The sequence below is a fragment of the Lutjanus erythropterus genome, chromosome 13, assembly GCF_056507025.1.
Source record: "Lutjanus erythropterus isolate fLutEry1 chromosome 13, fLutEry1.hap2, whole genome shotgun sequence".
Lineage (NCBI taxonomy): Eukaryota > Metazoa > Chordata > Actinopteri > Lutjaniformes > Lutjanidae > Lutjanus > Lutjanus erythropterus.
The window spans coordinates 31,573,405-31,583,505 of NC_139329.1; the positions used below are offsets into that span (position 1 = coordinate 31,573,405).

Consider the following 10,101-nt stretch of genomic DNA (forward strand, 5'->3'; position numbering starts at 1 on the left):
CACAACCGGGTTTGACAGATGATTTGGAAGCAGAAGAAAGAATGAGATAGTTTTGGGGATCTTGTCTTTTTCTGGTTTAAAATCACTATCACAGAATTTGTTATGCAATACTGTTTTCAGACTGCAAACACCTTGCCTTACCAAGCATATAGGAGTACCTACTGTGGCCCCGAAACCCGAAACATGAAAGTCAGTATTATCCAGAGGCAGTGTTTGGTTTCAAACATGACAGACCTCATGGAGGAGAACCAGCACCCTCTAAATGGCTCATTCTAAGATAACAAAAACACAATAATTATTATTTTAAGGTGATGAAAATATTCTTGTGAATTTTAGATTCCATTTCTGCCAAATTCTGCAAATAGATCCCCCTAAATTTTTCACACTGGACCTTTAAATTTTAAGTTATTGTATGCTGGTTAGATGTAAGGTATCTAAGAAAGAATAAGAGATGCATTTGTTTCTCTCATTGTAATTTGGACTGAATAAGAGCATCAACTAAACAGACAAAATATACATGTAGGTCCTCAGATAATTCTGCAGCCAGGCTGGTGTTAAAAGATAAAGAAAGTGCTTCAGCACACTTATAGGATAAACAGTTGCCTGTGAGGCGTTTGCAATCAATCAAGAAGCCGCAGCTCCTTACGACACATGACCAAACATGGTCACGTATGAAAAAGTCCCTGACCAGGATACAAATTCCACACAGTTTACAAGCCACAACAAACTGTAGTGGTGACCTTTTCTGCCGCTTGTTAAAATGTTTGTGTACAGTTTGATAGAAAGAGAAAGTGTGTTGTTTTGTGGCCGATAACCATCCACTGGGAAAAGTGCAGTTTTGTGAGCATCTTATCGTCCATGTAGAGTTAACAGGCTCCACAGGACACTCACTCTCTTCAGGCTCTTCAGCTGTCCACTCAGTGCTCTGCAGCTCAGCTTTGCTTTAATAAGCAAAGGGCCACAAGTAATCCATCATCAACTGACAGTTGCATCTTTAAAAATGGAAATCGTTTCTTGCTTGTACGTGACAACAACTTAGATTCTGAATGAAGTAAAATGTCTGGTGACAGAGGAGGCTGAACTGATCTAAGTACAAAAGCTGAGTTACAGTTTCCTCCTCGACTATACTCAATGGAAATAGATGCAGCTATGTGCACTCCCTGTTCTGCATCCCATCAGCTGAGATGGTGTAGTCGGCCTCCTTTTAAGGAAGTACACAGGCAGTGTTAGTTGTAGTGTCCCAGCTTGGCAAAGTGCAAGGCCATGGACAGTGAGCATGGTTTATTCTAGGAAATACCTGCTGCTACACAAAGTGGCAATCCAAGAATAACTTATTTCCACTGTCATTGGAATAATAATGCTGCTGGGAGGCAGAAAGTAAGACTGGAAGGCTGGTTGTCATTGTTGCTGTCAATAAAAGGAAACTTACTATGGCTATTGGAAAAAAAAAAAAAGATAATGGTGATTAAATATCATCAGAGAAGCAGCTGGGAGGGTGCACATCCAGAATAATTTCATATCTAATGTGGTGAATTAAAGTCTTGTTTCAACAAAGCAAGAGTTGGTGATTGTTGAAACGTTGGAAAGATGAGCCAAAATGTTTCTGGCGAATTTTATTTTGTTTTTGAATGAAGAGCTAACATTGCTAACAGTTATCAGAGACACTGAGGTGATTAGCAAATGCTCAAAAACACTGTATATAAAACAATTAACAGTATGTTCCAAGCTAACAGTTAAAAGTGAAGTAACTAACTTAAGGGTAAAAAACACTAAGTTTGTAGACGAAGGTAATGTTACTATAGCACTGACAGAAAGTAAACAGATGTGCAGCTCGTAAAACGGCCTATACGTCACACTACATTGTGCAAGTAGAGAATTAAGGGATGTTATTTCTCCATACAGCTTAAGAAGACTTGATGGCAGACTGATTGCTGATGAATGACTCCTTTAATGTCGGAGCCACTAACGCTCACCTCTACCCCTCCTGTAATTTGCTCATGTGGAAAACCATTTCCTCTCCTCTTTGGAGAGTCCAACCTGTACAACCGGAGAGCACCCAGCCTCCCGCTCCACCAAATCACAACACTCTTAAGCAACAAAGGCTCATTTGTTCCCAGACTAAAACATTAGCAGCTGAATCTCCCCCGTATTTGTTTCTGCGTTTGCAAATCAGATTCTCAAACTCTTTTTAACGACTGTTTAAAAAAGGCCTTTGTGCTCATGTTCACGAGACAGCTAATATCCCACTCGCTCTTGTCGCAGGCGCCACTGGTGTTTGGATCAGGCCAGTTTGATGTATCTTTTTTATAAGTAACATGAGATCATTCACAGCTAAAACAGTCGTTAAATACAAATCTATGGACTCTTTTTCTTTAAATTGTTATTGCAAAGCTGTGTGTTCAACGTTTATGGAAGGCTTGAAGTCAAATCCCTTATAAATAACTTGGCGCACTAATATTTTACTGTACATTTACGCAGCTGTTTTCACTCTAGTGGCACAAAATTATACTGATTTCAGTAAACAAGAATTTGAGAGGATGCTCTCGAAACCCAAACACATTTCCACTCTCCAACGAGATGAGTCCGTGGTCATAAACTCACACGCTCCAACCCCATGTGGTTGTAGCCTTTATCTTCAAGACCATCTAAGGAATAGGAGTCTGTCTTGGCATGTCAACAACGGCAAACAGCTTTTCCACGGCCAGACGTCTGCTCAGTGTATGAGTGACAGAAACTAAAATCAAAAAATTATAGTATTTACAGCTGTGTAGACAGAGCAGAGTGTGAGTATGAAGCCCCAAGGAGAGTAAAAGGGGGAATTTGAGAGATTGAAGCCACCAATTTGCAGCAGCGTGCACCAAAAATTGACCATATTTCAGCTTACAATTACTTCATGAAAGGGAAATAAGACATTTGTCACTTCATCATTCCCTGATATTATTGTATGCATCTTGCTGTATTCAGTACATTCTGATTCTGATAAAGCCTACTAAATTATACAAGCGTTATATTTTTAACTTTCCAATAATTTCTTGAGGAGTTAACTGATGACCCCCTGCTCAAATTAACTGTCATTTGTTGAATTTTATTGCATTAAATCTAATACAGCTACATTTCTGTGTAGTTGCATCGTTCAAAACAAAAATGATTTCCAAATGTATTTTGGGTAAAATACACAGCAGTAAAGAAATTAGTACTTGATATTTAGAGTTTTTGTTCAGAGAATAAACAATTTCATCACATTTTGTCCAATGGATTTCTTTAAGTAAGATTCATGAGCACAGGTCTACTCTGATGCAGGTGTATCCAGATTAAGTCAGATGTAAAATGCCTTTCCTAGGAGGAGTGAAGTATCTGAATAACTTAATTTCTGTCATGAAACAGCCAGTTGCTGTCAAGTCGGCCTTAAGTTATAGTTTTTTGAATGTTGAGCATCTCTTCCAAATCAAAACCAGCTGGTTAATTTACCACGTTATGACATCAAATGATGCTGTATGGAGACCAGAACAGCTTTAGCAGTCATCAGTGCCAGAATCTACTCAGCTCTTATTACAAATATCTAATTCTTCCACATACAGTAAGTCACTCTGATTACAAAACAATAGTATCCCTCTTTATATGTATGTCATATAAAATAGCATCACACATAATCATCATCATCATCAAACTTACCAGGCCGACAGACCAAAGTGACCGTTCTTGCTGGAAATCAGCAGAGGGAGAGCCCCCGGAGGTTTATAAGCACGGCATGCAGGGTTCAGCCCCGCCTGCTCGAGCTGCAGCTCAGTGATGTTCAAACAGGACTGATGTGTATTTAAACTGTTGATTCCTCCAGTTTATACGCTGACAATTCTTACTGACATTGATTAAACTCTCTGTAAAATCAATAAAGGATTATCTTATCTGATGGAGTTTCTGTTAACATACATGGTCTTTAAAAGAGACATTAAGAGTAAATCAAAGTCTGTGAGAAAATGATAAACTTTATGTATCGGGGTGGTTTCTTTTCAACATAATCATGCACAAGAATGATAAATTAAATGATTTAAAAATATGTTTTATATTGTTTTCAGACTAATTCCTGAACAAGCTTAAGTCATCTTATACTCATTCTCTTGCTTGGTAAGAAATGTGAAATGACAGAAGTATATCAGATGCCTGAGTGAAGGACACACCTGGATGATGCACCTCTGCAAAACAAAATGTATGTGATTTGTTGATTGTTGTTTGTTTCGTTACCCACTAGTGAACTGATGCATTAACAATACTGTGGCTACACATTTTAAAGAATATTATAGATCAGGGTTTTCAAAGTCTGAGACTGCAGGCCTCCATTCAGACAATGCTTAGAAAAAGGTGCTTCCTCTTAGTGTACTGGCTTAGTTTTGCTCAGTTCCTGGATGTCTATGGGGTCATCATCATTATTTATTTAGACCAAGAGCCTCAAACTCAATTAGCTTGGGGCCACTGATGGTAGTGACATCTATTTTTTAAGTTCAAGTCGTCATACTTAACAGATGCAAACAGCAGTTTCTATACATGTCTATATGCATTAGTTAACTGAGCAGTGGATATAAACTCAATTCTCTTGTCACTTTGAATTGGTCATTAATACCCATGATGCAAGTGGCAAGCTGAGCATTATCAGTTTTGTCTGTGCTTTCATCAGAAGCCGGAGTGTGTGGTGAAAACTCTTGCCTCTTGCCTCTTGTTGTGCAACTGATCATAAATGTCACATGAAAACTTGCAAATCTACTCTGTCACTGCGTTTGCTGATTGAGAAATATTGTTAACAAGCTTCTCTTTTCCGAACATAGAATACCAGTGAACTGCAACATGCAGTCTTTGAGAAATACATACATACATTTAAAAAAAAATAGAATTGTCTTATTTCACTTGTATTCAGGTGAAGAGAAGAGTGGGACTCAGAAGCAAAAGTAGCACGGACGACACCATGGACTTATCAAAACACACCAGCGTTAGGCCACTGATATTTCAGAGCCATGGTCGGGACAGACTTTAACTCACTCTCATAGAAAGGATCAGTGTGTCAGGCAGACTAGACTAAAATATTCCATTAAACAAGCCCTCTGCCTCTTTCTGCTACTAGGGGAGAGAGAGGCGGGATGGCAGCTTAACAAGGAGGATGCATTTTGGTCATTTTGCTAAGAAGGGGGTTGGCACCTCCTCCCAAATCACCCACTGGTGGTAGGGTACGCCTGCTACATCTACATCAACCCTGTGGTCCACAATGTCTGTATCACTGCTGCAATATAGCTGGGGAAAAGAATCATGTTGTTCATTGTGTCCATTTAAGAACATTTCCATCCAATTAGTGGGTTTTTCCCTGGCTCAGCTCCACTGGTTTGGCCAAATTACAGAAATGGTTGAGAAATGAAGAGCCACTCCTCGGGATCCATCTGTGGTGGCCAGACAGACTCAGTTGTTAATTGTTTCCAGTGGGCTAAAGACGACCAGAATCCAAATTGCTGGCATATCTGTACGTCCCAAACTGCACTGTTGTTTGTTGTCTAATTTGTTTCTATTGCTCCATCACAAAATTCATAACTAACTTTATGTCACTGTGGTCACTGACACGCCTTTACTGTTGCAAAATGAAGAACTATCTGATAAAGTGAAGCTCAAAATCAACACAGAATACAGAAATAAAAAAGTAGCCTTTAAGGAAAATTTTAACTCCCTTTATTTCATCATGCGGACTCTCATGTGGTGAGGTGTGAACAGCAGGGAAGACATTAAATCATCTTACATGAAATGACAAATATACCAGTGTTTTCTACTGTTTATCCACAAATGCACGTTATCTTTTCCCTGTTGACCTAACAGACCAGTGTACAAAATAACAGCAGAGAAATGCAACAGACAAACTGGGATGCACAGTGCAGTACATCAAACAAGAGACACAATACAACGTACAGTACAGTGAAGTAGACTTGGCTACACACAGTAGTAACATAGGATGACAGTGCTGCTATGAGACATAATGTACAGACTCAAAAGTGTAACACTTAAACTAATGTTATTAACCTTACATAAACAACACCAAATTGCACATATATGATAATAATTTAGATTTTAAAATGAAAACCAAAATAGTGCTTGTAATTTACAATTAAATCTTTTCATATTTATCCAAAAATAATGGTGTTTACCACTCACAGTTGTTGCATTTAATTAAGAAGGGGATAAATTAAATGAAAAATCCTCATAACATCCCCATAAAAGTGCAAAGCATTAACCAGTTGTCATACCAAATAGCCATGGTTGTTGGCCACATGGTTGTGGGCCACAGTGTTTTAACCTATTTTGTGTCAAAACAGTTTCAGCTGTCTGGCTGTTACTGACTAAGCCGTTTAAGAGTATGACTAACTCATAAATGTGGGGCAGTAGAGGATTTCAGTGGTTTTGCATATTTACAGCATTTCTGTGGCTCATAATTACTCGGTTCTTGGAATGAACAGGCTGGTTATCAATTTTTATGAGGTAAGATTTGTTAACGGAGTGCTTTTATTTTTAAATAAAATCACCACAAAAACTGTCTGATGTTCTAGTTACTGTGAAAGAAGCCTTTAAAAAGTAGCTGAGCACTATGTTAACACTGAAGGCACATGTTTAAATGCAAGGGAATATTCCTGAAGCTTATCAATGTAACAGAAAAGCATCTTTTAGAGTGAACTTTCAGTCCATAATTTCAAGATTTTTCAGCTTCACCACATTATATTAATCTGCAAGATAGAGTCAATAAGTACATAAATAAATTAACACTTTAGGGCCAACGTACAGGCTGAAATAGGGACAAGTAGCTTAAAAATCACAAACAATCCAAGCATTTCCTCAAGGCTTACACATAATACAACTCAACACAGTGCTGAAACATTTACAGTACATCTGTGAACTTTCTCCTGCTCCTGTCGGACCAGTCTGACCTGTGACACACACACTCTGTATCCTGGCCAGGCCACTATTACACATACAGCAACTTCACTGTGAGACTTACACTTCTCCATTTAATCTTATTAACAACGGTTTGTTGTTGTTATTGTCTGATGTTACACTGTACCTAATAAAAGTTGCACAGAGGCAATTAGAACAAAGCTATGTTAAGTGTTACAGCCAGTTTAGTGCATTCAAGTTGATGGTTTGGCTTTTCCCTGGTCCTCCACCTTTTTGATGGCTGCCTCAATCTTTGCCTGGTCTCCCAAGAGCTGTCGAGGCTTCACAGGTTTGAGGTTTTCATCCAGCTCGAGCAGCACAGGAATCCCTGTAGGTAAAGTGACGTTGACAATTTCCTCATCCGATATACCTGTTGAAATAAGGACAGACAGATTAAGATCACAATTCCAGCCCATAAAATTGAAAATTGTGCAAAATACTGTAAATCAACAGCTTCAGTGCAAAATAATCTGTAACAAACTTCTGTCTTAAAACATTATTGATGGAACCCCGTTGCTTAGGCAGTGCCAAAACCTTTGATTTGTAAGTAAAGAGTGTAAATAAAGGAAAATTAGAAGAATTTAGAAATCATCAGCAAGCAAATTTTATTTGCCCCTGCACAAATTGTTTTATTCATTAGTGGTTAACAAATAACAGCAAACGACTTAACTGTCATGTAAAATCGAGGGCTGCAACATCTATAAAATGTCAGAAATCAGTGAAGTCTCTTCATATGTCTTGTTGATGGGAAGTGCAAAATCTCCATGTAGACAACTTTCTGCCATGCTAATGACATTATGCAGTCTTTCAATTTGCATTAGTATAATATGCATGAATGCTGTAATCAAATACTGTTAGTTTATTGCCAAATTTATGACAATAACACACTCCCAATCTGTGTGTATATTAGGGCTGCAACTAATGATTATTTTCACAATTCATCTAGAAATTGTGAAAAGTGCTCATCACAACTTCTCAGAGCTCAAATTGACAAATTCAAATAGCTTATTTTGTCCTACCACCAGTCCAAAACACAAAGACTCTGCATTTATAATCATAAATGACAAATCCTCACATTTACGAAGTTGGAATGTTTGACATTTTTGCTTGAAAAATGACTGAAATGATGAAGCAGTTATTAATTATATGATTTTCATTCGATCAACTAATCTATTACTCGACTAATAGTTGCAGCTCTAGCATATATATCCTACCCTGCATAATATTATGTAACAGCCAGTGTGTGTTACGTTACTAAGGGTCCTGTGGCACATGAAGCCTTCAAAGGTTATGAGCGATGAAAGGTCAGAGTGGACTTCACAGCCATTGCCAAATGTAACATAAACTCATTGGCCTTTTTGCATAAGTTCAACTTTCCATTTCTGGAACTGAAATATGTCCTTCCCAGTTCAATGACTGTGATGACTAGAAACAGCAGCCTGTAGAGTCCAGAATCTGTTGCTGAATCAAACTGAAAGCATTCTCCACACAAACACACAAAAGCAGAGAGAGCACTGTTTATAATAGCTTGGATGAGTTCAGTAGCATACCTTCCAGGTGTTTCAGCAGAGCCCTGCAGCTGTTTCCATGAGCAGAAATGAGCACAGTCTTGCCATTCTTTATCTCTGGCACCACAGTGCTGTCCCAGTATGGCAGCAGCCTGTCCAACACCTCCTTCAGGCTCTCTGCTCGAGGGAGGTTTTCCTTTGGCACGTCACATGTGGTGTATCTGCGGTCATTGTAGATTTCCAGGAAGTACGGGTGGGATTCATCAATCGGAGGCGGAGTGATGTCATAGCTCCTTCTCCACAACTTCACCTTTTCATCTCCGTGTTGTTGAGCCATCTCCGCTCGATTCAAGCCAATCAGGGAGCCATAGTGGCGCTCGTTCAGTCTCCACGACTTAACCACGGAGACCCACTCCTGACCCATGGCCTCCAGTACCAGCCATGCTGTCTGGATGGAGCGGCTGAGGATGGAGGTGAACACTAGGTCGAACTTGTAGCCCTGCTCCTTCAGGAGCCTGCCACAGTCCTGGGCCTCCTTCACTCCAGCCTCGCTCAGCTTCTGGTCGACCCAGCTACAGAAACGGTTCTCCTTGTTCCAGGCCCCCTCCCCATGCCTCAGCAGAAAGAGTTTGTACTTGGACATCCGAAGAACCAGCAGCAGAAACCTGCACACATTTAACAAAAATTAGCAAAAAGAAATATGCAGTTACTGATAACAGAAGTGAAAATATTATGCAAATCTAGGGCTGCAACTAAGGATTGTTGATTAATCAGCATCCATGCATAAAACCTGAATTTGTTCTTTGGTCTATAAAATATCAGAAAATTGTGAAAAATTTTTCTCAGTGTGACATCCTCTTATTTGGTCTACAACCCAAAGATATTGAGTTACTGTCACAGAGGAATAAATAAACTGGGAAATATTCACATCTAAGAGGCTGAAACCAGAGAATTTTGACCTTTTTGTCTTTAAAAACTGACTCAAACCAGTTCATCCATTATCAAAACAGTTGGACATTAATTTGTAGTTGACAACCAATTGATTAACTGATGCACTATGCACAAAATTGAACGAAATTCCACTAATATCTAGCTTACAATGTATAGCTTCAGTCACAGGGCTGTGTATCTGATCTGCAGGAGCAGGTACTTCATGAAGCCAGTGCAAAAGGTTAGAGGTTATCTTAAAAAAGTGACAGGCTAAAGGCTAATAGCTACAACAGTTAATTACGCTTATTAACTAGCCTTATTCAGAGGCTGGACCCAGATAATGATAGATAACGTTAGCTAACTACTATATAAATATTTAACTGGATGCTGCTGCAAAGCTTTTTAGCAACTCTGAAAGGATGGATGGACGTTGTTGCACCCGTTAGTAAAGCCTGTATTACGGCCGCTTATCGAAGTAAAGACTTGACCGAGGTATGAAAAACAGAACTACAAACATGTGGCAACCTCACCCCAAAATATTCAGAATATTGTGAAAATGTCGTCTTACCCTCTGTGGGTTTAAAATCCGCCTTAAACGTAGCTAGTACAGTCGTGAGTGTTGACAGTGTGTTGCCAGGCCATGTACAGCAGTGTCCCAGACAACGTTGATGATTGACGTCCCGTACATCCAATCAGAATGGCGGATATC

The 10,101-nt window shown here is 39.2% G+C and overlaps 2 protein-coding genes across 9 annotated transcripts in view; both read right to left on the minus strand.

Annotated features, from left to right (window-relative positions):
* cald1b (caldesmon 1b) overlaps positions 1-3,707 on the minus strand; it is a 34,024-nt gene extending 30,317 nt beyond the window's left edge. For all 8 annotated transcript variants that reach the window (XR_014771769.1, XR_014771768.1, XR_014771767.1 and 5 more), the window contains exon 1: positions 3,673-3,707. The gene's annotated coding sequence lies outside the window, so the exon portion shown is untranslated. The remainder of the gene's footprint in view (positions 1-3,672) is intronic.
* Positions 3,708-6,505: 2,798 nt separating this feature from the next.
* Positions 6,506-10,094, minus strand: bpgm (2,3-bisphosphoglycerate mutase). Its single transcript, XM_084734704.1, has 3 exons — positions 9,961-10,094; positions 8,505-9,127; positions 6,506-7,324 (listed from the first exon to the last, which is right to left on the minus strand). The coding sequence occupies exons 2-3, from the start codon at positions 9,103-9,105 to the stop codon at positions 7,149-7,151; spliced, it is 777 nt and encodes a 258-aa protein (XP_084590830.1). The 5' UTR covers positions 9,106-9,127; positions 9,961-10,094; the 3' UTR covers positions 6,506-7,148.
* Positions 10,095-10,101: the final 7 nt, after the last annotated feature.

Excerpts from the sequence above, each read along its gene's own strand:
- bpgm (XM_084734704.1), bottom strand. The coding sequence starts at position 9,105 with ATGTCCAAGTACAAACTCTTTCTGCTGAGGCATGGGGAGGGGGCCTGG. Across the intron at positions 7,325-8,504 it reads TCTGCTGAAACACCTGGAAG|GTATATCGGATGAGGAAATT; the intron begins GTATGCTACTGA and ends TTATTTCAACAG.